Source organism: Alexandromys fortis, unplaced genomic scaffold (assembly GCF_014885135.2).
Source record: "Alexandromys fortis isolate MF-2015 unplaced genomic scaffold, M_Fortis_MF-2015_v1.1 scaffold_157, whole genome shotgun sequence".
In the NCBI taxonomy this organism is placed as follows: domain Eukaryota; kingdom Metazoa; phylum Chordata; class Mammalia; order Rodentia; family Cricetidae; genus Alexandromys; species Alexandromys fortis.
In genome coordinates this window covers 302,719-328,103 of record NW_026068041.1, presented here as the reverse complement: position 1 = coordinate 328,103, position 25,385 = coordinate 302,719, and the positions used below count along the sequence as shown (strand labels likewise).

The 25,385-nt window shown below is 51.2% G+C and overlaps 1 protein-coding gene across 4 annotated transcripts in view; it reads left to right on the top strand.

Annotated features, from left to right (window-relative positions):
• Positions 1-3,610: 3,610 nt before the first annotated feature.
• Positions 3,611-25,385, top strand: part of Mgat3 (beta-1,4-mannosyl-glycoprotein 4-beta-N-acetylglucosaminyltransferase) — a 56,370-nt gene continuing 34,595 nt past the window's right edge. Inside the window, exon 1 of one of the 4 annotated variants that reach the window (XM_050165603.1) lies at positions 3,611-3,703. In XM_050165603.1, the coding sequence (XP_050021560.1) occupies positions 3,693-3,703 (11 nt within the window). In that variant the 5' untranslated portion in view covers positions 3,611-3,692. Of the gene's footprint in view, positions 3,704-7,467; positions 7,816-9,879; positions 9,902-13,489; positions 13,757-25,385 lie in introns of those variants that run through there. The other 3 variants (XM_050165604.1, XM_050165602.1, XM_050165605.1) reach the window with 3 other exon arrangements.

The following is a 25,385-nucleotide window of genomic DNA, read 5'->3' as shown; positions in this document are numbered from 1 at the left end:
CGAGGGGCTACCTTCCCCCACATACAAATAAACTTTTTTAAATAAATACTAAAAAGAAATGTCAGGTAGCCAGGTGTAGTGGCACATGACTTTAATCCCAGCATTCAGGAGACTGAAGCAGGCAGATCTCTTGAGCTCATGCCAGCCTGGTCTACTTAGCGAGCTCCAGGCCAACCAAAGCTACACAGAGACCAGACCCGTTTTTTTTTTGTTTTTTTTTTTTTTGTTTGTTTTTGTTTTTGTTTTTCGAGACAGGGTTTCTCTGTGGTTTTGGAACCTGTTCTGGAACTAGCTCTGTAGACCAGGCTGGTCTCGAACTCACAGAGATCCGCCTGCCTCTGCCTCCCGAGTGCTGGGATTAAAGGCGTGCGCCACCACCGCCCGGCCAGACCCTGTTTTAAAAGAACAAAAACCAAAGCCACAGTGACAGACAAAAACACGAGCTATCCAGAGCCAACTTCCCCAAACATGGCTACCGGAAGTATCTACAGAAAATTGTCCCACCCCAACCAGTGTTTTAGGCTTGGTGGCAAATTAGACGTTTCATGATTTATTCAGATTATTTTCACATTTGCCTACTGATTTGTGTATATGTGTGGGTGCGTATATGCCACAGCACACACGTGGAGTCAGTTCTGCCCTTCCACCATGTGGGTCCTGCGGGTTAAAGTCAGGTTGTCAGGCTGGGCAGCAAGCACCCTTACCTGCCGAGCCATCTCCCCGACCTCCCAAGAAACAGACAAAAAAAGGTCTTGTGCCAGGCGGTGGTGGTGCACGCCTTTAATCCCAGCACTTGGGAGGCAGAGGCAGGTGGGTCACTGTGAGTTCGAGGCCAGCCTGGTCTACAAGAGCTAGTTCCAGGACAGGCTCCAAAGCTACAGAGAAACCCTGTCTCAACCCCCCCCCCCAAAAAAAAAGGTCTCCTTATCAGGTAAATTGATGTGACAAGATGAACACTATAGCAGAACATACCACCGCATCACCTTTAACACCCTACCTCTTCCCTCACTCATCTCTGCCTATGAGGATAGCCCCTGAGGGCTAAGGCTGCGGGATCCCAGTGATCTCAAATGCCAGTTGCTGTGTTCCAGGTCCCTTCTGGGAGCTTGCAGTGCCTAACTCAGGTCAAAGCTGGGGCAAGGGATCCAGAGGCCATTCAGGCTGCTATCAGAAGACTGTCTCCAGCTGGCTGTAGATTTTGGAAAGAGCTGTCCGGGAGGTGGAGCATTAGCAGGTGCATACCAGCTGGTATTAGCTGGGGAGAGGCTTACACTGTTGGCCCCAGCCTGGCTGTACACAACCAAGTCCTTTGGCAATCAAGAGGGGGTGGCTGTTAAAAATATGGTTTCCTGGCTCTACTTGGCATCTGCAAAGCAAGCAGAGAGAGGGGAAATACTGGAGCCAGCTAGACCCGTGACATCTGTCTGCAGGTGCATAAAAGGGCTGGGCAGGGAGGTGCCTGCCTTCCTTTCCACCATCTTGGCTTGGTGCGAGATGCCCCTGGGTGATCTGGGTAATGCCTGTGAACCTCACAGATAACCATCTTATCTCTAAAGGCAAGTTAAGGGCCAGATAAAGGCATGGCAATACACCCCTGGAATCCTAGGCATCTAGCTGAGGCACAAGGATCCCAGATTTGAGGCCACCTTAAGTTATATAGTGAAACCCTGAGTGAAATAAAATGGCTAGGGACATAGTGGCTAGTATAGCATGCACCAAATCCCGGGTTCAAACCTCACTCAGCATCTCATAAAAAATGGCACCAAGAAGGCAAAGCTAGGAGGATCACAGTGTCCAGATTGTCTTTGGCTGTATGTCAAGTTCAAGGCTAGCCCGGCCTCTAGGAGACTTAATAAATAGGGCCAATGAGATGGCTCAGCAGGTAGAGATGCCTGCTGCCAAGTCTGATGACCTAAGCTTGATCCCTGGGACCCACAGGAAGGAAGGAACCAACCTTGGCTATGTTGTTCCCAGACCTTCACGTGCCTCCCTAACACACGAAAGGGATTAAATGAAAGGACTGGAGAGAGAATTCAGTGGTAGAGTACTTGTCTACTGTGTCTGCTGCGTGCAAGGTTCAATCCCAGGTGCCAATAAATAAACCAACAAACGAAGCATGCTTGTTGAGCCAGGTATGTGGCACATGCCTTTAATCTCAGGACAGCGGACTTACACAGAACCCCTATCTGGAAAGACAAGCAAAACTAAATGCTCGTGAGTGTTCTCCTTCCTCATTGAGCCCCTCCTCTGTAGAAATCTGGGTTCCCAGTCCTCAGCCCAGATGTTTCGGAGTTCTTCAAACAGGGGAGCCTGATTAGGGGGTGGAAGACAGGCAAGGAATGGGGTCACTCTCTTGCTGCATAGTGCCCATTCTCTGGGTTCTATGCACTCCTGTGGACTCCAGGCTCCCCCATCAGGGCCAAGAAAGTTCTAATGGATATTGGTGTCTAGGGAAGGTGTCCCCCCTCCCTGCTTTAGCTGGGCGCTGGGCTCTTGTGTTTGTTTTTTTTTTTTTTTTTTTTTAAGACGTTTCTCTGTAGTTTTGATGCCTGTTGTCCTGGAACTAGCTCTTGTAGAACAGGCTGGCCTCGAACTCAGAGATTCGTCTGCCTCTGCCTCCCAAGTGCTGGGATTAAAGGTGTGCGCCACCACTGCCCCGCTTTCAGCTGGGCTCTTAATAGTTGCCTTGTAGGCAGCATTAGAGATGAGGAGCAACCTGGATGAGAGGCAGCCTGTCTCCCCTTCTTCTCCCTTGGAGCAGGAAAACACAAAGATGGGATACAAGGACAGCACAGCACCACAGTGAACCGGGTCTGGGTTGAGGGCTCCACTGGGACACTTTGTCCCTCAGCCTCAACCTCCTCTTGTAGCGCTGCACCCTATACCTCTGGAGAGGCAAGCCTTGCAACGCTTTGTAATGGGTGGAATAGGACAGAAGCGATGTCTTTGTTTATGTTCAGGCTTGGCACACAGTAGCAGCCTGTCATTGCAACTATAGCCCTTGTTGCAACTCAGGCTAAATTCTATGGGAAGTATGCAACTGGTTCAGTCCTAGGGAGGTTTTGTTGGTTTGTTTTTTTGAAACAGGGTCTCAATATGATGCACAAGTCCTGCCTCCCACCTCCTAAGAGCTGGGGATGTAAGTGTGAAACCCCCAGGCCTGGCTTTATTGTTTCTCACCAGCTGGCCGAACTCTGTAGACCAGGCTGTCTCTGCTTCCTGAGTGCTGGGAATAAAGTGTGAACCACCTTGTAGTGTAGGCCCCACATTTCTGTATGGCACAAAAGCCATAGGCCCCATCCGAGGGGTCACGTAGCTCTGCAGACAGGCTGTCTCTGCCTAACAATAGTCGGGATGTGCTGCTCCTTCTCTTCTGTTATAAATGTAGATCGCCTGGGGAGAGGTGTCGGCTGAAGCTGGTGACCTATGGTCAGGAGGTTTGGTGCTCCTTCCTTTGTAATTTGGAGGATATCTTACGTGACAGCTAGCTTACAGGTAGATGCGGACGTGACAAAAGGCCATTCACCTGGTTAATGTGACGAAAGGCCATTCACCTGGTTACCTAGGAGACAGCCTAATGTGTTTTCCCGCTCAACTTATGTAATCATATATAAGCTGTTTGGATAATAAACGAGAGGGATCTTCGGGAGATCGGGAGATCGTCAGGAGAAAGGACCCTGAGATGCCCTTCCATGACGACCGTGTAAGTTGTGTCTGATTATTCCTCGCTACTCCGTACCAGTCCCAGTGAGGGAAAATGATTATCTGTGTTGGAGCGACACGGGCCCCAACATTGTAGGCTGTTTGTCTTTGCCCCACCCCGCCCCATCTCAGGTAGCCCATATTTGCCTTGAATTCATTGTTCAGCCTAGTGAATTCATTAAGCCTAATGCATTCATGATCGCGGCCTTAAACACCTCGTCTCTCTCTCCCGTGTTGTGATTCCACACCACTGCCACCTGCCATCATGTCCAGATTTTTGTTTTGATTTTTTTTTTTTTCTGAGACAGTTTCACACTGTGTGCCCAGGATAGCCTAGAACACTTGTTGATCCTTCTGCCTCAGCCTCCAAAGTGCTGGGATCTCAAGTGGAGAAATGTTTTAAAACTCAAACCACCCAAAGTTCAGGAGCCTGGTGACTTTGATGAGGGTGGGTTGGGGACAAGGGAGAACGACTTAGGAGCCAGTATCTGCTGTGTCTAGTGCAGCAGCGACAGGAGGAGGCCATCAGCTGGTGAGACCAGACTTTTCTCCATGGTGCAGCAAGTGTCCATATGTCTGGTGGAAATGGCTCCTATTGCTAGAGCTCATCCCCGGGCCAGCCTGAGTTTGGCTCAGCACGCTGGGACCTCAGTACCCTCAACCTTCTCCCCAGTAGCAGGATGACCACATGCCTTCATTTCTCTCTGGAGATAAGAGTCACCTGAGACCTGGGGACTCAGACCTGGGATGTTCTGGTCTCTCTCACTTCAGAGTGATCAGATCGGGTCACAGCCAGCCCATGTTCTGGGAGGAACTGTGGAGGTGTGGCCTACAGGAAGAACCCTTTTCTGCTCATGGTCCCCGCTGACAACTTCCTCGTGGTAGACGTGAGAGCAAGCAGTACCTTGCTGGATGGGACAGGCAAGTTCAGCTGGCCAGGCCCTGGCAAATCAAAGGCTCTGGACCCCTTCAAGCTCTGCCCTTCTCCATGATCCCAGCTGCCCTGCTTGCTGTCACCCTTGAAGGGCCCAGTGAGGAAGGAGGCCAGGCCTGCTCCTCCTCCTATCATTTCTCAAGCTAGTGAGATGGCCCAGCAGGGAAAGGCACTGGGGGGGGGGGGGGGGGGTGCCAAGCTGATGACTATTGGATCCCTGAGAACCACATGGTGGAAGGAGAGAACTGATTTCTGCAAATTGCCTTCTGACCTACACACACTCAAACAAAATTAATAACACGGAATTAAAAAGACTATTTCAGCCAGACAGTGGTGGCGCATGCCTTTAATCCCAGCACTCAGAGGCAGAGGTAGGAGGATCTCTGTGAGTTCGAGGCCAGACTGGTCTATGGAGCAAGTTCCAGGACAGATTCCAAAGCTGCACAGAGAAACCCTGTCTTGGGGGGGGGGGGAATCACAACTATTTCAGGGGAGCACCAGTTGCTCCCCTTGCAGAGGACCCAGGTTTGGCCACCATTCAAATGACGACTCCTAACCAGCCATAACTCCAGTTCCAGAAGATCTGGTTACTTCTGGCCTCCATGAGCACTGCGTGAGTGTGGAGCGCTTCCATACAAGCAGACAAAACATCCACACACATAGAAATACACAGTATGTTAGGGGCTCGAGAGATGGCTCAGCGGCTAGGGAGCATGTACTGTTCTTTCAGAGAACCTGAGTTTGGTTCTCGTAGCTCAGGTCAGATGACTCACTGCCTGTAATCCAACTCCAGGGAGATCCCATGCCTCTGGCCTTAAACATGTGTACGTGTACTCACATACACATCCTCACACACAGATTTATATATCATTAGACATTAGGGAAAGTAAGTAGCAACATCAATTTCAGCATATATTTGGGATCAGTAGGGGGTGTGTGACGTGGGCCTCAGGGATTGAACTCTGGTCTTCAGAGTGCTGGAATTACAGGCATGCGCAGCTGGGTTTGGGCTAGGAATGAGACCTTGCACACACTAACCAGGCACTCTTGTCTTGTTGAACTATACCTCAACCTCTAGCTGAGGGTGTTTTTTGTTAGTGTTGTTTTGTTTTTATTATTGTTATTATCACCACAATTGTTGCTGGGCATGACAGCTCATGCCTTTAACCCTAGGAGAACTGAAACTCTAAGGTCATCCTGAACTTAATAGCAGGTTCCACAACAGCCTGAGCTGTACAGGAACCGGGTCTCAAAACAAAACAGAGCAAAAGCAGAATTGTTTGGGAGCCCTTAAGCCTTTCCAGGTGCCAAGCAATACACCGTTACAGTGGCAGGTGGCTATCAAGAAATGCCTGGCAGGGCTATGCTAACCAGGAACTGATCAATTATGTGCCTGCTACATTGGTAGAGTGGCTGGGATGGAAAGATCTAGAAACCTTATTACAGGGGGTGCAGGAGGTGCTGGAGAACATTGGAGAGAAGGAAAGGCTTTTGCCAAATTACCAAGGGAAGAACCAGACCTACTTTGGCCAGCCCCAGGTGACTGGTTCTAGAAATTTTAGTGTACAGAATCACTTCATACCCAGTGTGGTGACTAGAGCTGGTTTTGGAGAGTGAGCTCCACATGGCAGGAGGAAAGCTACATAGACTGGGACCCACAGAGGTAACCCCAAGGTCCCCACTAAGTTCACAGGTGAGGTTAATCTACAGTCAGACTGTGCATGTGTTTTTGGTTTTTTAAGATTTATTTATTTATGTATACAGTGTCCTGCCTGCATGCCAGAAGAGGGCACCAGATCTGATTGTAGATGGTTGTGAGACACCATGTGGTTGCTGGGAATTGAACTCAGGACATTTGGAAGAGCAGTCAGTGCTCTTAACCGCTGAGCCATCTCTCCAGGTAGACAGTAGGCCCTGTGGCCTTTTGTAGCCGATCTTGGATTTCATAGATAAATTCTGCTGCTTTTCTAGCTCTATCCTCTATCTTGGCTCCAGATACATGGCCCAGACCCTTGGCCAGGACTAAAGCAGCAGCATATAATGGCATATATATGTCATAATATTTCATAATGTAAATATAATGGCATATTATATTTCTGCTCATCAAATGGGCCAGAGAAGTTTCTGAACCATGCAAGCCACCGCTGAGCCCATCCATGGTTTTCAGACTCAGATAAGTAAAGACAGAGTGGATATTTCTGAGGTTGCCTTCAGGCTCCCCCCAGTCATCCTCCCTGAGATACCTGACTACTGGGTGAACTCAGCATAGCGATCAAAAGGATGGATTGAACTGGCCAGCCCAGCCGCTGAAGCTGAGAGCAGGTAGCCAGGCCCCAAATCAGCATCCTGAGCCTGTGTTTCCACCTCTGAGTCATGGGGCCCCTTCTCTGAAGCAGGCATTGCTGTGAATACAGGAGGGACATAGAGGCAGAAGAGGGATTCTGGGTAACCTGTACCACTCCTGTCAGGGCCTCACGCCTGGTTCCCAGCCCCTCCCTCCCTGTGGTGATCTTGTGGAATGCTGTGGTGTGGGTTTTTGGGGAGTGCCCAGTAGGGGTTTGTGGACTCAAGGGTATGTCCTGCTCACGTGGTATTTGTGTATGAAGGCTATGTGACTACAGACAAATTGAGTGTGTCACACTAATGGGGAGAGAGCCAGCGGGTGCAGCTTGGGACAGGTGGGGGCTGGGTCTCTGCAGCAATGGGTGTGCCTGCATTTCTCCAAGGGTGTTGGGGCCAAGAAGCAGCTAGGTGGGGACATCGGTGTGACTCAGTCCACTCTCCACAGTCATCTGACCTCCTTCTGATAAGGCCACCCTCAGGGGTCTGTAGGAGAGGTCACATTGCTCAGTGGTTTCCCGGAGACACTCTAGCATCCGGGGCTTTCTCAGAGCTCCATAGGTTGCGTCCCCCATCTCCTGGCTGTGGCTTGCACCACACTATGAAACCCCTGCCTTTGCTTATGATATTGCTCAGCCTGGATGCTGATCTCTTCTAGTGCTGTGTTCCCACATCTGCCCTGACCTCCAAGGCCAGGCTGAGCCGCTGCCCAGCAACCGTTGCTCTTCTTCTGCTCTCAGGGACCCAGGTTTTCCTGCTGACAGGAGGCTCATTCATCCTGTCCCTTGAGAATCTGGGGTCCAGGGCTGGCCTGGAGTGTTTTCTCTGGAACTGACCTGGTGAGTAAAGTCCTGAATCTGGATCTGGGACCTGGGTTGGGTCCTGGCTCTACAACTCAGACACCGCGTCATTCTCTTCTTGCCTCGCTTGTCTCCAAATGGAGGGCACAGGGCTAGGGTACCCTGGTTGGGACTGGAGATCGAGCAGTGGCCTGAGTTTTGTGGGGTAAGAAAGATGCTGCCACCCTAGGTCACATGCTAGCAGCACATGACAAGCCTGGGGGCTACTTTCCAGGACAGAGGCCTCCTTTACCGGGGGCTTTTCTCTGGCCTCTCACCTGCTACTAGCTCCCCACAGACCCTTCTGTGGTGAGGCCTGCCTCAGAAAGCAGACACAGAAGCCAGGGAGGGTGCCTAGGGCTCCTGGCCATTTGGCAGTGTTTGTGGAGCTCCTGCTGTCTATGTGCCAGGCTGTGCTGGGTGCAAGCAGCATCAGCAAAGATCCCTGCCCTCCCAGCAGGGAGACAACACAGTGAATTATCTGCTATGCTTGCAGGTGAAAAGTCCATGGAGGGGGAGGAGAAGTGGGAGGGGAGGAGGCAGAGGGAGGGAGACAAGGAGAAGGGCCGACAAGGGGCCCATGGAGGCTATGCCTGGCAGAATGATAGAAACTTCGGGTAGGAACAGAAGCTGAATAGGAGCCCTGGGCACCAGAGGGAGGATGGGCCTAGGATGGTCCTTGGGATGCTGAAGAACCTAGGATTCCTAAATCTGGGTTCACTCCTAAGAAACTGACAGTAGTCTTGAGCCCTTCCCTAGGAACACATACACTGAGCATGCCCATGTCCACACACCTAGTGTGTGTGTACACCACAGGCCTAAGTCACTCCCACGTGCTCATGCACATGCTCACATAGCCTTACACATATCACACATGCTTCTGAGAATTCTGGAATATTCCTGAATACCTTGCCATATGGATCCTTGTCTGTCCATTGCCCTGGTTTGAGTGGAAACTGAGGCTTGCAGAGTCACCCGGGTAGGAACTTTAAATGAAACCCCGGGCTAGCTCTCTGGAAGCGAGATAGCCCTCAGGGCCTTCAGAAATTTGACTTATCTGGCCTGCAGAAGAATAAGTAGGAAACCCCTCACCTGGAGACCCGGAGGCCAGGTGAGATGTCGCAGGGAGGGGAACGCAGCTGCCTAGCAGGAAGAGCCGACGCTGGGCTAACAGACCCAGCAGTTGTTCCCACAGCCAAATCAGCTCCAGAAAGAAAGCGGCAGCCTAAGCTGTAAGGTGACACCACGCCACATGCTAGGGGCAGGATAATCTTGTATCTGGGCGGCTCCCAACTCTAGCTCCCACAGCCTCCAAGTCTTACCAGTCAGTCCCCAGGGGAGGGGGCAGGGAGGAGGACCACCTACCAAGCCCCTCCCTGCCCACACACAGGAAGTGACTGGAGGGGGAGCCAGATGCTGCTATGTCAGTGGGGTGATGGATGCAAACTCTACAGAAGAAGAAACTCATGTGGAGGCCAAGGGTGCACAGTGGGGCAGGACAGAACCGAGGTTACAGCTGCCGAGTGGGTCTGCCTTGCTGGGGGGAAGGAACCAAAGGTGACCGGGGAAAGGAAACTAGAGGCTGCCTCTCTCTCATCCCTGCTAGCTCCAGGGGAGGTGGGCTCCTCCTCCCACCAGACCTAGGCAGAGAGGAGGAGGGGTGTGTGCTGTCCCGGGCTGTACAAGCCCTGGTAGAATGTGGCCAAGGAAGTCCCTTGCTGTCTCTGAAGGCTGGGGAAATCCATACTCACCACTCTGTTCCAACAGACTGTGAGAGAAACGCTGAGAAACGGAGGTGGACTTTGGTATGACCCTAACCAAGGCAGCTCCCCCTCCCTCCCAGAGGCCTCCCAAGAAGCTTGGGAATCTGGAAAAGGCAGGAAAACAAAGACTCAAGGGTAATGGTGGGGGACAAAGTGCAAACAGCAGGTCCCCAGAAGTTTCCAGAAGTGGCCAACTCTGGGCAGGGCAAGGCAGAGCCGGCTCTTGTCATCCATATAACTGCCCTGGGTGGTGCTGGAGGAGAGCGTACTTCTCACTGCGGTCTGAGAGCTGACGACATTCTGAAGGCTCACGACAGGCAAATGTGAGTGTTTTGCATTGTATTGAAATCAGACGCCATGGGAATTGTGTGTGGAATATAACTCAGTGGAAGGGTGTCTGCCTGGCCTATGGGAGGTCCTGGGTTCCATTCACAGCACCACAATGGATAAATAGACAGACAGACAAATAGATAATCCAGCCAGCCAGTGGTGGCACATGCACTTAATTCTAGCACTGGGGAGGCAGAGGCAGGCCCATCTTTGAGTCTGAGGCCAGTCGTATAAACAGAGAAAATTCCAGGACTGTCAGGGCTATACAGAGAAACCCTGTGTCGAAAAACAAACAAACAAACAAACAAAAATAGATAATCCAAGGGGTGTCGAGCTATAGGGGTGGTGTATTGTTTTTTAGGTCACAGTAAAATGCCTCATATCAAGTGTCACAAAGACTCGTGCTGCCCCTTCCAGAAGATCTGAGTTCAATTCCCTAGACCCACACTGGCAACTCATAACAGCCAGTAACCCCAGTTCCAGGCGGTGTGAAGCCCTCTTCTGGTCCTGAGGGCACTTGCATATACACACAGCATGCACACACTCACACAGAAATATAAATAAAAGTAAACATTTAAAGAAAAAAGAAGCGGAATTGAAGAGAAGGCTTAAGAGTAAAGAGCATTTATTATTCCTGCGAAAGACTTGGGTTTGATTCCCAGCACCCACATGGCGGCTCACAACCATCCATAACTCCAGTTCCAGGGGACCCAAAGCCCTTTTTCTGACCTCTGAGAGGACTCCACCCCTAAAAGAAAACAACTTATCATAAAGTTGATACTTACAGGGAACTTAAGAAGGGGGAGTCATGGGTGGGCTTCCTTTTCAATGAAAATTACCATCTGGAAACTACGTTTTGATAATCTTCCAGTTTACACTGTGTGCCGCAATAATCTATCCAATTAAAGTCATCCAGAAATGAAGAGACACGGGACTGGGGATGTAACCCAGGGGTAGAACACTTGTCTGTCTGCCATGTGGGAAGCTCTGAGTTAGCTCCTAGCGCCACAGGAAACCACACATGGTGGCCAACGTCTGTGAGCATAGTGAGGTGTAGGCCAGGGGAGCAGGAGCTCTTGTTCATTCTTGGGTATACACTGGAGACCTCATCTCAGAAACACAAAATGACAAAAGCCTGGGAATATTCGAGGGCAGCTCAGCTTGTGGGCACTTACCACGAAAACCTAACAACCTGAGTTTGATGCCCAGATCCCACTGTGGAAGGAAAGAACCAGTTCTCAAAAGGTGCCCTCTGACCTGGGCAGGCAAGGCATAAACATGGTCTCTTGAGCTAGTGCACACATACCAATAATAACAAAAGATTTTGTTTTGTTTGTTTTTCAAGACTGGGTTTCTCTGTGTAACAGTTCTGGCTGGAACTCACTTTTGTAGACCAGGTTGACCTCGAGCTCTGTCTGCCTCTGCTATAACAAAAGATTTTTTTTTTTTTTTTTTTTTTTTGGCTTTTCGAGACAGGGTTTCTCTGTAGCTTTTGGTGCCTGTCCCGGAACTAGCTCTTGTAGATCAGGCTGGCCTCGAACTCCCAGAGATCCGCCTGCCTCTGCCTCCCAAGTACTGGGATTAAAGGCATGCGCCACCACCACCCGGCTATAACAAAAGATTTTAAAGACTATTTTATCACTAGGAAACAAAAAGGGCCTTCCTTCCTACCTGGAAATGAGTTTACCCTACAAGCATGAATTTGTCTTGGGTTCTTAAAACATAAAGTCACAGCTGGGCAGGGGTGGCACACGCTTTTAATTCCAGCACTCTGGAGGCAAGGCAGGCAGATCTCTATGAGTTCAAAGCCGGCCTGGTCTACAGAGTGAATTCCAGGACAGCCAGAGCTGCTACATAGAGAAACCCTGTCTTGAAAAACAATAACAACAAAAAAATAGTTTTACATAACAATAATAAGAAAATTGAGGGTGAAGAGATGGCTTAGCAGTTAAGAGCACTTATTGCTCTTGCAGAGGACTTACTGGGTTCAGTTCCAGCACCCGAATGACAGCTTACAGCCATGCCTAGCTTCAGTTCCAGGGGATTCTACACTCTCTTCTGAACTCTATGGGCACCAGCCATAGATGCAGACAAAACACACATATAAAATAAATATACCTTTTAAAAAGTTATGAGTCAGACAACTAATAATTAGGGGCTATCCTGAGATGACTCAGCAGTTAAGAGCGCCAGCTGCTCTTCCAGAGGACCTGGGTTTGATTTCCAGCACCCACGTGGCAGCTCACAACCATCTGTAACGTTGTTTGTTCTAAGGGATCCAGTGGGTACTACATGCGGATACTGCACATACATCCGAGCAAAACACCACACAGGACATAACTGTAAAAAAGACATTTAAAAAAAAAAAAAAGAAAGGAAAGAAAGGACATAAATCACTTTGGTGGTGGCATGAGCCTGCAAAGTTAGCAGCTTGGGAGATGAGCCTGAAAAGTTAGCAACTTGGGAGACCGGGGCAGGATGATCATAAATTAGAGACCAACTTTGGCCAGGCAGTGAGACCTGTCCAAATAAACTAAATGGGTAGTAAAAAGGCACATTGTTGCTCCAGGCTTGTAGAGCACAGAGTCTTGGGGAACAGAGCTTGTCTTCAGAAGAAAGAACCTACCACAACAAGCCAGGTGTGGTGGCACATGCATTTTGTATCAGCACTTGGGTGGGCAGCAGAGGCAGGTGGATACCTGAGTTCGAGGCTAGCCTGAGAGTTTCAGGGCTACGCAGAGAAACCCTGTCTTGAGAAACCTAAATAAGTAAATAGGCAATAGTCTAGCACAGGTGGCAGGAATGCTAGAGGTTGCCAGTCGTGAGCATCCTGAGGAAGGGAGGGACCGAGAGTGGGGAAACCTCCAAGCCTGGGGGTGAACCTCAGATCCAGCACATTGCCATTACCTTCACCATGACCCTTTGGGCCTCACCTGGAGAGGGTGTCATGGGTGGCTTTGTGCATGCCCGTTATGAAGTAGGGACAGAAGGATGGAGGCCAGTGTACAGAGGCCAGAGCAAGACACAAACCAGCATGGACACTGCGGCGACCCTGTCTTGAACACTTCCTACCACCAGGCCTCTACATAGGGCCACAGCGGTATGTACACTTAGTCACAGTGGTCAGGACCATGTGTACACCACCACACAGGAGGCCTGTGCCCCCAGCCACAGTGTGTTCACTATCACACCACAACACGAATCTATCTACGCGTCCATGCGCACACAGGGGTCGACCTGCCACACGCTGCAGAACACAGACACACAGGTCCACGCACACGCAGAGCCGGACACGGACTCTAGCCAGCCCCACCTCACACCGCACACACACCCATCACAGGACGCCAGGGCCGTGGGCCGGCGCACGCACGGTCACAGGCAGGGCACGCGCACACTCGCGCATCCGATCGCTGCACACACGCGAGGCGCGGGGAGGCGGCGGGAGCCCGCGGTCCAGGAGCCCCCGGCCCCGAGCGCGCGGAGCCCAGCTGGAGGGGGAGGGGACGCGGCCGCGCGGGGGCGGGGCGGGGGCCGGCGGGAGCGGGCACCTCCAGCGCAGCGCTCGGCCTCGCCGCCGCGCCCCCGCCGCCGCCCCGGGGTGCAGTCAAGCGGCCTCGCGGGGCCCGCGGGACCGGGTGGAGGTGGGGTAGGGGGCGGGGATCGGGCCGGCCCGGAGCCGCGTTGCCTGCGATGCCGGGCGCCCGCCGCAGCCGCCGCCGCCGGAGCCCGGGATGGGGCGAGGAGAGGCTGCGGCGGACGCCAGCATCTCCCCGCCTGGGGCCCCGGGGGCCGCGGAGCCGCCGCCGCCGCTGCTGCTGCCGCCGCTGCTAAGACCCAGCGGGCGATGGGTGAGTTGACCCTGCAGCCAGGGACCCGCGTCGCAACCCTGCATCCCCCGCGCCTCAGGCCTCGCCTCCGGATCCCCACCACCGCCCCCCCCCCCCCGCGAGCGTCCCGCAACCCCGGAGCGGGGGCCTGGAGCTGAGGAGGGGCGGGATGTGGAGGGGGGCTGCTTAACCGGTGCCCCCTGCCCCCACCCAGCTCTCCATGGCCGCAGGGCAGAGCCTGGCGCGGCGACCCCCACCCCTGACTGGACTGGGGGTGGGGTGGGGGCGTCCCAAGGCGCGGGGCTCCAGCCATGCTTTGTGCGCCGCGCTCTCCCTTCCACCTCCTGCGCGGCTTGGAGCTGGGGGCGCGAGGCCTCAGTTCTTGCCTTCCCCACCCCCGACCCTGGGTTGCTGCGGTGGCTGGCCGAGGCCCAGGCGCGGTCCAGGGTGCTGGGCGGGTGCGGGGGCTGTGACTACAGCTGCCTTAGTGGGGAGCAGGCAAAAGCGAACGGTGAGAGAGCTCCCCCCCCCGTGCCTTTTACTGGGGAGGGGGGCTCCCTCTCTTTGCACTGCACTGCCCAGGGCGGAGGAGGGCTCCTGACTGGGGGAGGGCGCTATAAATATCTGCAAATAGTTCTGGAACCGGTGGTGGGGAGGGGAGCTTGCTTGGTTGTGCTTGTTTTTGCGGGGGGGGGGGTGCTTGAGCTGGGGCGCAGCAAGCAGAGATGCTGTGCCCCAGTCCGCTCTGATGGCCTGAGATCTGATGGTACTCCCTACCCTACAGAACAAGCAAGAAGGGGGATGAAGGCAGGAGCATTTTCCTACTGGGACTCTTCTGTGGTCCTCTATCATCCCTGGGACATGGGTCCAGATAGACCTTCATAGGGGATTGGCCTGTCACCTGGAGGGACACAGTTATTAAAGGTCCAGGCACTGAGCCAAGCACGAGGATGGCAGGGAGAGCAAGGAAAGGCGCTCTCCCTCCCTCCAGGATCTGACAACTCCAGAGTTAGTGCTACCCAATGCTAAGGAGATAGGCAGGGGCCCTAGGAAAGTTGGAGAGGGGCTCTCTGCCCTAGGGAGACAGCACCTATTGGAATAGAGGAGGGGAAGGTGGGAGAGTTCCCAGGACTGGAGAACTAGCAAGAGCAAGGGCCTAGAGGTGTGACTCCCGGTGTGATGAGAGATGGGGTGCAGGATGGTGGGAACTGGACCACCATGAGAAATGAGCTAGCGAGTGGGAGGGACTGGAGAGGGAAGCCAAGGCTTCAGGACAGGAGGGCCAGATGGAGAAGAGGTGGAAGGTCACACCAGGAAGCTGGTACTGGCTCTCCAGGGCTGCAGGGAGCTGTCCTGGGCAGCAAAAGCCTCAGTTGCCTCCTTAGAGAATCTTTGTGTCCTGTGCTCCGGGCTACTCACTGCCTATCAGGTAGCTGTAATAACAGTTCTGCTGAAATAGCTGCCTCACTTCAGGAAGTCCGTGTTCTGAGCCTCAGTTTCCACCTCTGTTGAGTGGAGAGAATCACCACCACCACCACCACCACCACCACCACCACCACCACCACCACCAGGATTTTGGAGAGGATTGAAAGTGACGAGGCATGTAGGATGCCTGGCACCTGAACTGTATTGGGAAATCGCTGCTGGCTGCTGCGTTGGTATTATTACCTGTAAAATGAGGCCATCATGCCAGCTGGCCGCGAGGCCAGTTTCATGGGGAGGGCAGGCTGTGCTGAGGATCATGGGAGGGCCGATGTGGAAGGAAGGGAGAGCCGAGGGCTCTCTTCTGGGATTCTGGGAGGAGATGGGTGGTGAGGAATGACTGGCAGGCGGGGGGGGGGGTCTACAGATAGTCTTCTGGTCCCTCTGGGTACCCCCCCCCCGTGCATCTCCCCTCCCAACAAGAGACTTGAGGTGTATCGACCACTCTGTTCCTTGCGTGCAAGTGATCTTTGTTCCTCATACTGTACGATCCTTTTCCTCTTCATCAAACCAGGTCTAACTTTCCACATGCAGACCCAGGCTTCCTTCTAGAAGTTTCTTCAGACATTCAGGCCAAGAAACATGTTCAGGTGGGGGGTAGGGATGAGAGATAGGCCTTCTTAGATTAACATCTAACTGGGCATTAGGTCCCATTGGGCACCTTCCATCTGCCCAGTCCTGTGCTGGCTGGAACGCAGGCATAATCACCTAAAGTAGACTCTCGATCCAGCAGCCAGGTTCAGATCCTGGCTCAGCCACTTCTCTGACCTCAGCTTCCCTGTCTCTAAAATGGGATAATGCGTATGTTATTATCTGAGCAGCTTAGTATGATTTCTGCTGGGCATTTATGTCCTCTTAGAGTGAGCCTTGGAAGCTGTGCAGGCTGTTCCAGCACATTGATTGTGCATGTTCCTGCAGTCAGGGGCCTGTCTTTCTGTCTCATCACTCAGGCAGGGGAGATGGATGTCTGGTAAATAAAACCCCTGGTGATGAGTGTTGGTGTAAACCTTCCCAGGCCTGGTTTACAGGAGCTCTGAATGGAGGCGGTACACAACCGTCTTCAACACCTAGGCAGACATTCAGGAGTTGTCTAATAATAATGGTTGATGTAAGAGAAGAGGACCCAGGGGCTGTTGATGAGATGAACCTGATGAGCCGCCTGGCAGTGCCGTAGGTGATAGCTTTATCAGAAGGCATTGGACAGGCCTCTGGGCTGGGGGCAGAAGTCCACCCTAAAGAGCCTGATCTGCAATGGAAAAGTAGATGCAGGGCAAAGAGACCACCCTCCCCTGCCAATCACTGAGCCTGCCTCTCTTCTGTTCTAACTTCACTCACTCACAAGGGTTCCCTTCAGTCTTGGCCTGGCCACACTCTTGTTTCGTTTTACAGATAGGTCTGTCTGAACCCCTACACTCTAGTGTAGGAGCTTAGAGATGGGCTTCAAACAGCCCGGCTTTCATCCCTTACCACCCCTTCCTGCCCATCAGCAGCTTCCACATGCATCTTCTTCACAATGCCAACTCTCAGTCTCAGCCCAGGTCAGCCCCCTCCCCACAGATGTGCACATCTTCCCATGGAAATTTGTATGAAGTACTCATGTTGGTGTGCATGCATGTATGCATACATGTAAAGACTACAGGTTGACATTGTGTGTCTTCCCCAACACCCCACTTTATTTCATTTTAATATTTATTGCTGGGAACTAGTGGCGCACGCCTTTAATCCCAGCACTCCGGAGGCAGAGGCAGGAGGATCTCTGTGAGTTCAAGGCCAGCCTGGTCTACGGAGCAAGACCAGAACAGTCAAGGCTACACAGACACAGAGAAACCCTTCTCGGAAAAACCAATAAATAAATAAAACTTTTACTGTATGTGTAATTCTTACATGTATGTCTGTGCACCATATGTGTGCCTGTTGCTCCCAGAGGCCAGAAGAAAGGATTAGATCCCCAGGAACTGGAATTACAGATGTTTGTGAGCTGCTACGTGAGTGCTGGGAACCAAACAGCAGTCAGTGCTCTTTTTCTTTTTTACAATCTTTTTTGCTTTTTTAAAGATTTATTTTTATTATGTACACAGTGTTCAGCTTCCATATATGCCTGAAGGCTAGAAGAGGGCACCAGATCTCATTACAGATGGTTGTGAGCCACTATGTGGTTGCTGGGAATTGAACTCAGGACCTCCGGAAGAGCAGTCAGTGCTCTTAACTGCTGAACCCATTACTCCAGCCCCAGCCAGCTTACCTTTTGAGATAGTTTCTCCTTGAACTTGGAGTTACTGACTTGCCGTAGGCATCCCTCCCTCCCCAGCGCTAGGATCACACTAGGATTACAGCAGTGTGTGTGCTCTGTGTGTTTCTGTTTTTTTGTTTGTTTGTTTGTTTTCCTATTTTTTTTTTTTAATAATGTGGGTACTAGGTTTTGAACTGGTCTTCATACTGGGCTGGCGATTACTAACGAAGCTACCTCAGCCGCTGGCCATGAAAATGTTAATTACGTATATGTAAGTGTACGTAGCAACCCATTCCAGGAGTATCACAGAAGTCCCCTATGCAGAGGGGAACAGTGATTCCCCCCTGCATAGGGGGATTGTTCCCATTGATTCGCCCTTGTTCTCATTGCTTGAGCCTCACAGTGTCAGGAAAACCCACGTGAGTCTTGGTTCTGCCGACGATCTACAGAGCAGGTGCCTCTTGCCTTGACATGTTTGCGTGTGGATTCTTTTCAGTTCTACTTCTGTGTACATGTCTGTATCTCTGTAAATGTGTGTGCAGGTGTCCGAGGAGGTCAGCGGAAGGTGTCAGATTCCCTGAAGCTGGAGTAACAGGCATTTATGAGCTGCTTTGATGTGGCTGCTGAGAACTAAACTTGGGTCTCCAGAAGAGCAGCAAGTGTTCCTAACCATTGAGCCATCTCTCCAGTCTTGCTTTTACGAGACGGGGCTTCTCTGTGTAGCTTTGGAGCTTGTCCTGGAACTCGTTCTGTAGACCAGGCTGGCCTTGAACTCACTGAGGCCTACCTGCCTCTGCGTCCCAAGTGCAGGGATTAAAGGGGTGCGCCACCACTGCCCATCTTGTTGTGTGTTTCAGTAGTCAGTCAACAGTAGATATACCGAGGCGGCCTTTGGTCAATGTGGTAAAAGTGAAGGAACAAATGAATACATAAATGAACAGTTCTTGGCCAGGTCCTCAATGTTCTGACCTTTTCTCTCTGTTCTGCATCCCCGATGGAGACCCTCACCTCCCAGAGGGTCTGCATTCCTGATGGAGAAAACTGACCTCCCAGAGGGCAGCTTCAGCGTATAGAGAGATGGTCACAGGGACCCTGTTATTGTCCCCATCTCTCAGAAGGAGACAAGGGTGGGGTTTGATTGTCCATGACCTCTCCTGTGGTCTAGCGTGGCGCAGAGAAGGGGCCCCTCAGCCTTGTCCATATCTAGAAAGTTTACAGGATCCCCAAATAATCTTGCTTGTGCTGCCTCAAGTGGCAGTGCCTCTGCCGGCTCACTCGTTCCCATGGGTTCTACAAACATAAAACTGAAGCCTTCGAGACCTTTCATGTCCCTACTCACCCACTTGTTTCGTGAACCTAGAGGTTAAACGTCACCAAAGTTTGGCTCCCTCTAAAGTGGAATCCTCCGTGAGGAGGAAGAAGGCCTGGACGGCCTGTGTGGCCTTCCTGCTGTCCTGTCTCCCAGCATAGAACTTTCCAAAGGCAGCAGCAGAACTGAGGGGTTTATTTTTTTTTTTAAAGATTTATTTATGTATTATGTATACAACATTCCTTCCATGTTTGCTTGCATGCCAGAACAGGGCACCAGATCTCACTATAGATGGCTGTGAGCCACCATGTGGTTGCTGGGAATTGAACTCAGGACCTTTAGGAAGAACAGGTAGTGCTCTTAACCTCTGAACCATCTCTCCAGCCCCAGAACTGAGGGGTTTAAATGGGCATCGTGGACTCAAGAGTTTCTGGCTGGCAGAGACCCCCAGATGAGTGGCCACCTAGCTGCCCTCCCAGCTGTACCTCCCGGTTAATGACTTGCTCCTGTTCATGGGACGCTTCCCCACTGCCTGAGAGCCAGGTGCTTCACGTGTGTTCAGTATGACAGCCGTCATAATGCCTGGGCATTATGCGTGAGTTTTATTCCCGTGGGGCAGTATGGGCTGCCCGGAATGGAGGCTCCCATCCAGGAAGTGGTAGGATTTGGGCTACATTCCATTTGTAGGGACTATTTGTCTAGTTCCCTGAGTTCTCTTGATCTTCCAGGCCTGTCTCTTCTCTCCCTGTGGGTTCCCAAGGGCCTACACGAACCTTCCCCCAAAAAGGTGACCACAGAGCCTCCAGGCTACTCTCCCTCTGACGCTAGTGCTTGCTTTTCTCAGTGTTCCGCATCTGTCTCTGGCTCCTCCTGCCAGTGTGGGGTACATACTTCCCAGGCCCTACCTGGCTGTTTATTAGGGTTCCTCCGTGGCAGAGCTGGGAACCCACAAAAGAATGTAGCCGTGGGACATGGTGATGAGGATGTTTAATCCCAGCACTCAGAAGGCAGAGACAGGTGGATCTCAGTGAGCTCCAGGCTAGCCTGGTCTACACAACAAGTTTCAGGCTAGCCAAGGTTGCATAATAAGACCCTCTCTCAAAAGCAAACATAATAAAAGTTTGATTACACTCATGTATGTGTGTGTGTGTGTGTGTGTGTGTGTATGACAGAGGACATTTGGGGTCAGTTCTCTCCTGCTATGTGGGTTCTGGAGACTCAGGTCATCAGACTCAGTGACAGATGCCTTTATTTACTGAGCTGTCTTGCTGGCCCTATCTAAAACTTTTGTTTGCTAGCTAAGCGCCCTACCATCAAGCTACCTTACTGACCCACAGAACTTTAAAAATGCTGTCCTGATGAACTCCAGGTTGCCTCACGATGTCTCTGGCCCTCTTGCTTGTTCTTGGTCTCTGTTCCCCATCACTTAGGCCTTCATTCACCATGCTATTCTTGGACCTTCTTGCCTCTGTGGAGGCTGATTCTGGCCTGGGCTGATCCCCGAGCCTGCCTATACTGCGGGCAGATCCCGGTGGTCAGAGCATTGTGGCAGCGGAATGGGGATGGCCACAACGAAAGGGTCACAAGGAGAACTGTAGAGGATGGGAGGGGCTGGCACTGGGCTCGCAGGAGGAAGGCATTCAATAAGTATTCTTTAAACATTTATTGAATGTGATTGCAAGGACAGCCAGTGAGGGCCATTTCCGGAAAGGATACAACATGACTGGCATGGGTAAAAGGTCCAGAAGGTGTTCCTGACCGCAACCCAGTGAGGAGGTTTGTAGAGTTGCCTCCTGTCTCCAGCTCGGACCTAGACCCCCCCCCCCAAAAAAAGAATACAGTGGGCAGATGATAATAAAACAACATAAGATTTAAATGAAACCGATTTAATTCTCAGTGGGATGCCAGCCAGGAGTGGATACAGCTCTGAGAATGTATAGCTCGAAGCTCTCAAAGGCCTCAGGATGCCAACCAAGAGCAGCTTTGGAAGACTCCCAGAAGGGCAGGTCTTTGAGGTGATGGGTAGTCTCGACACCTGGAAGCCGGAAACTGCCTCTCTCTCAGAGGTTGTGGTGGTTTGGATAAGAACGGCTCCCGTAGGCTCACATATTTGAATGCTTAGTCATCAGGGAGTGGCCCTACTTGAGAAGGATTAGGAGGGGTGACCTTGTTGGAAGTGTGTCCCAGAGGTGGTTGAGGTTTGAAATTTTGAAGTTTCAAAAGCCCAAGCCAGGCCCAATCGTACTGTCTCTTCCTGCTGCGTGTGGACCAGGATGTAGAACTCTCGGTGATTTTTGCAGCATCGTGTCTGCCCGTGTGCCACCATTCTCCCCAGCATGTTGATAATGGACAAAATTACCCCTGAAACTGTAAGCAAATCACCAATTAAATGCTTTTTTTGTGGGGAGGGGAGTTTGAGGCAGGATTTTCTTCTGTAGCCCTGGCTATCCTGGAACTTGCTCTGCAGACCAGGCTGGCCTCAAACTCAGAGATCTGCTTGCCTCTTCTTCTCTAGTGCTGGGATTAAAGGCATGCAGCAGGCCAGGCGGTGGTGGCGCACGCCTTTAATCCCAGCACTCAGGAGGCAGAGGCAGGCGGATCTCTGTGAGTTCGAGACCAGCCTGGTCTTCAGAGCTAGCTCCAGGGCAGGCTCCAAAACCACAGGGAAACCCTGTCTCAAAAAACCAAAAAATAAAAAAAAAAAATAAAGGCATGCAGCAGCATCTCCAGCTTTAATGCTGGCTTTTATAACAGTTGCGTTGGTCATAGTGTCTCTTCACAGCGATAGACAGTAACAGAAGACCTTCAAGATAGTAGAGTCTGTGGGTCTTCAGCAGCCTCAGGTTGAGTCTGGAGGCTGCCTGGAGCCTCTCTTCCTGAGGTTTAAAAATAATTCTCTCTTCCTCTTCTGTGGAATGCTAATGTATTCTTTAGGAAGCCCAAACTTACAGATCACTATCTGGGTTTCCTTGGTTTAATGTATGCTATGCAAATAGGTTGAAAATAGGGTCAGGGCTGGAGAGATGACTCAGGGGTTAAGAGCACTGGTTGCTCTTCCAGATGTCCTGAGTTCAATTCCCAGCAGCCACATGGTGGCTCACAGTCATCTGTAATGAGATCTGGTGTCCTCTTCTGGCCTGCAGACATACATGCAGGTAGAACACTGTATATGTAATAAATAAACAAACAAACAAATAATTTTTAAGAAGAAAGAAAAATAGGATCAATCAGAGAAAAGCAATTAAGTTTGATGGTGGAGGAATATGAATTTGAGGCCAGCATGGTCTACATAGCAAGCTCCAGGACAGCCAGGACTGTTTAACAGAGAAACCCTGAATTGGAAAAACCGAAGGAAAAAAAAAGTTTTCTGGGTTCAAGCCAGCCCGGTCACTGACAGACTTGTCATAGACCTCCGTATGGGCTAGGACCTACCACTAACACCAAGTATTGTGAATCTGATAACTCATATCTGTAGTTCTAATAGGACCAAGATTCTAGAGTTTTATTTTTTAATTACTGATTAATTTGTTTATACAGTCTTACACTGTGGCCAGGCTGGTCTGGAAATGATTGTGTAGCTCAGGTTGGCTTCATACCAACCCCAACCTTCTTGCCTCAGCTTCCTTGTTCTGGAATTTAGAAGTGTGGGCTAACACGCCCTCTTCTGGGCTCTCTTTTTCTTTTGTAGTACTGGGTGTGGAACTCGGGGCCTTGTTTGTGTGAGGCAAGTACTTCGGTATCAGCGCTGTATTTCTTTGTCTTTATTGTTCATTTATCTTTTTTAGATTTATTTTTGAAAGTTTTTTTCTTTCTTAGATTTATTTATTTTATATGTATGAGTGTTTTGTTTGCATGCACATCTGTGCTTCATGTTTGCCTCGTGTCCATGGAGGTCAGATGCGTCTTCTGCAAGAACAAGTGCTCTTACCCATTGAACCATCTCTCCGGCCCCTACATTTTATATATACATATATTTGGATTTTCAAGACAGGGTTTCTCTGTGTATCCCTGGCCATCCTAGAACTCACTCGTAGGCCAGGCTGGCCTCAAACTGAGAGATCCACCTCCCTCTGTCTCCCAAGCCCTGGGCCTAAAAGATTAAAGGCATCCATCACAATGCCTGGCTTCTTTTTTTAAATTATTTGTATGCATGGATGTTTGTAGACATGAGTGCAAGTGTCTGACGAGGTCAGAAAAGGGGGTTGGGTTCCTGGGAGCTGTTTGATGTGTGTGCTGGGAACAGCATGGGTTCCCAACTGCAGAGCCGTGTCTCGGGCTATCATTGCGTGTCTTTCTGAGCTGTATCGCTGTAGGACCTCTGGAGACCCAGGCAGTGGTGCCAGGATAGCTGTCATGTTGCTGCGTAGAAACTGAGCCTCCGGCTAGAGCAGTCACACGAACAGGGAGAGGTCCTGCAGAAAGCCCGCAGAATAGGCCGTGAGCATGCTGTTCTTCTTGCGGCTTCAAAGCATTCCACGGTGGGTAGAAAGGGACAACTCTGCTTCCTGACTTGTCATGGCCTGCATTCAGTCCCCCGCCATACTGCACGTTCCCAGAATGTGAGCTGGAATACGACTGGCGTGGAAGAGGTCACGGGAGCTGAACAGGAGGTTACAGTTTTTTAGAATGACCAAAGGACTCTGTGATGGGCTACAGCCGTGGGTGGAAAGTGCACTCCAGACCTTCATGCCAAGGACTCTAGAAAGCAGGCATCCAAGAGCTTGGTGACTTGTACCCACTGCTGGGGAGAAAGTGACAGAAACCGTGGTGCTTCAGAAACTAATGGTGTGCCTCGTGTTCTTGGGGTGAGCACACTCATCAGAAATTCAGGAGCAGCTGGGCCGTGGTGGTGCACGCTTTTAATCCCAACGCTTGGGGGGCAGAGGTAGGCGGATCTCTGTGAGTTCAAGGCCAGCCTGGTCTACAGAGCTAGTTCCAAGACAGGCTCCAAAGCTATAGAGAAACCCTGTCTAAAAAAAAAAAAAACCAGCAAAAACAAACAAAAAACAGAAATTCAGGAGCTGAGCAGGGTAGTGGTGGCGCAGGCTTTTAGTCTCAGAATGTAGGAGGTAGAGGTGGTGGATTTTTTTAGTTCAAGGCTAACCTGTTCTACCTAGAGTTCAAGGCTAACCTGTTCTACCTAGAGCTTTCCAGGATAGCCAGGGCTGTTACACAGACAGAGAAACCCTGTCTCAAGAAAAAAAAAATCCCAGGAGCTGGTTTTCCCTGCTGGCTTTGTCCCTTTGTCCATCCCATCTCTTTTCGGTATTCTTTGTCTGTTTGTCATTGAAGCTCCTACCGAATGCCGGGTCTGATCCCCAGGGGCAGCAAGGATGGGCCTCTATTGACCAAGGCTTTGGTCTGTCTGGCCCGTGGGATAGGTAGGGCACACGCGATAAGAGCATTGTTCAGTGAGAAGCCTGGTGGAAACACTGTTGGAACAAATAAGAGGATTGGCCGGAACTGGAGGTTGGGAGGGCCAGGAACAAGGCTCGTCTTGTGGTACCATGTGTCCCCGTGGCAAAAGGAGAGAGCAATGGGACAGACTTTCTGGCTCAGCTTCTGAAAGTACAGGAAGAGTGAAGTGGAGTCCTGCTGGCCTTGAACTTGCTATGTGACTTTGGACTCCTGATCCTCCTGCCTCCGCCTCTCACAGTTACTGGATTATGTAAGCACTTGTATGCTGCCTTTTAGTACTCATGGAGTCTTCCAGGTGAGAAAGTTAAATAATTGATGTGGCAAGAATTAGCTGGGTGGTGGCCCCTAAAGCCCTTGTGTGATAGCCCTGAGCTTTGTAAAAATAAATATTAAAAAAGATCTATCTGTCTGTCTATCTATCTATTTGGTTTTTTGAGACAGGGTTTCTCTGTGTAACAGTCCTGGCTGTCCTGGAACTCGCTTGGTAGACCAGGCTGGCCTCAAACTCACAGAGAGATGCCTGTCTCTGCCTCCAAAGTGCTGAGATCAAAGGCATGTGCCACCACCACCCAGCAAGATTTACTTACTTTACATTATCTGCATGTAGGTGAGGCCAGAAAAGGGTGTCAGATCGCCCAGGAGAGGGAGTTAGGCCATTGTGAGTTGCCCAGCATGGATTCTAAGAACTAAACTTGGCTCCTCTGCAAGATCAGTTTGTGCTCTCAACTCCTGAGCTATCTCTCCAGCTCCATCCATTCCCTTTGATGATGGATGGCCTCTTGTGTCCCCAGAGGAGGCAGTTAGATCCTAACCCAAGGCTTCTATTGACGAAGGGTCCAATCTGCCTCTGCTGTGGCGTGACTGCCCTTTAGTCCTTGCCGACACTCAGAAATACCCTCCCGTAATATTGAGTCACTCTAGCGTCCTGGGTCTGCCCTATCATCCTTAGAGGCTCTGACAGCTTGGGAAACTACTTAGCTATAGTTTTCATTCATTGGACTAGAAAGTGTGTGGAATTGGCACCGTATCTGCAAGAACACCCCCTGTTAGATTCCACACAGCTGTCTACCAGACAGGCCTGTCTCTCAGGAGAGCCCCAGGCAGAGAGCAGAGCTGGGCTGAATGGCCTAGAGTATTTGGGAAGGAGGAAGAAGAGTGCCAGCAGGCTACAGGAAGCTCAGAACATAGTGAGGCCCAGAGCCTGCAGCTAA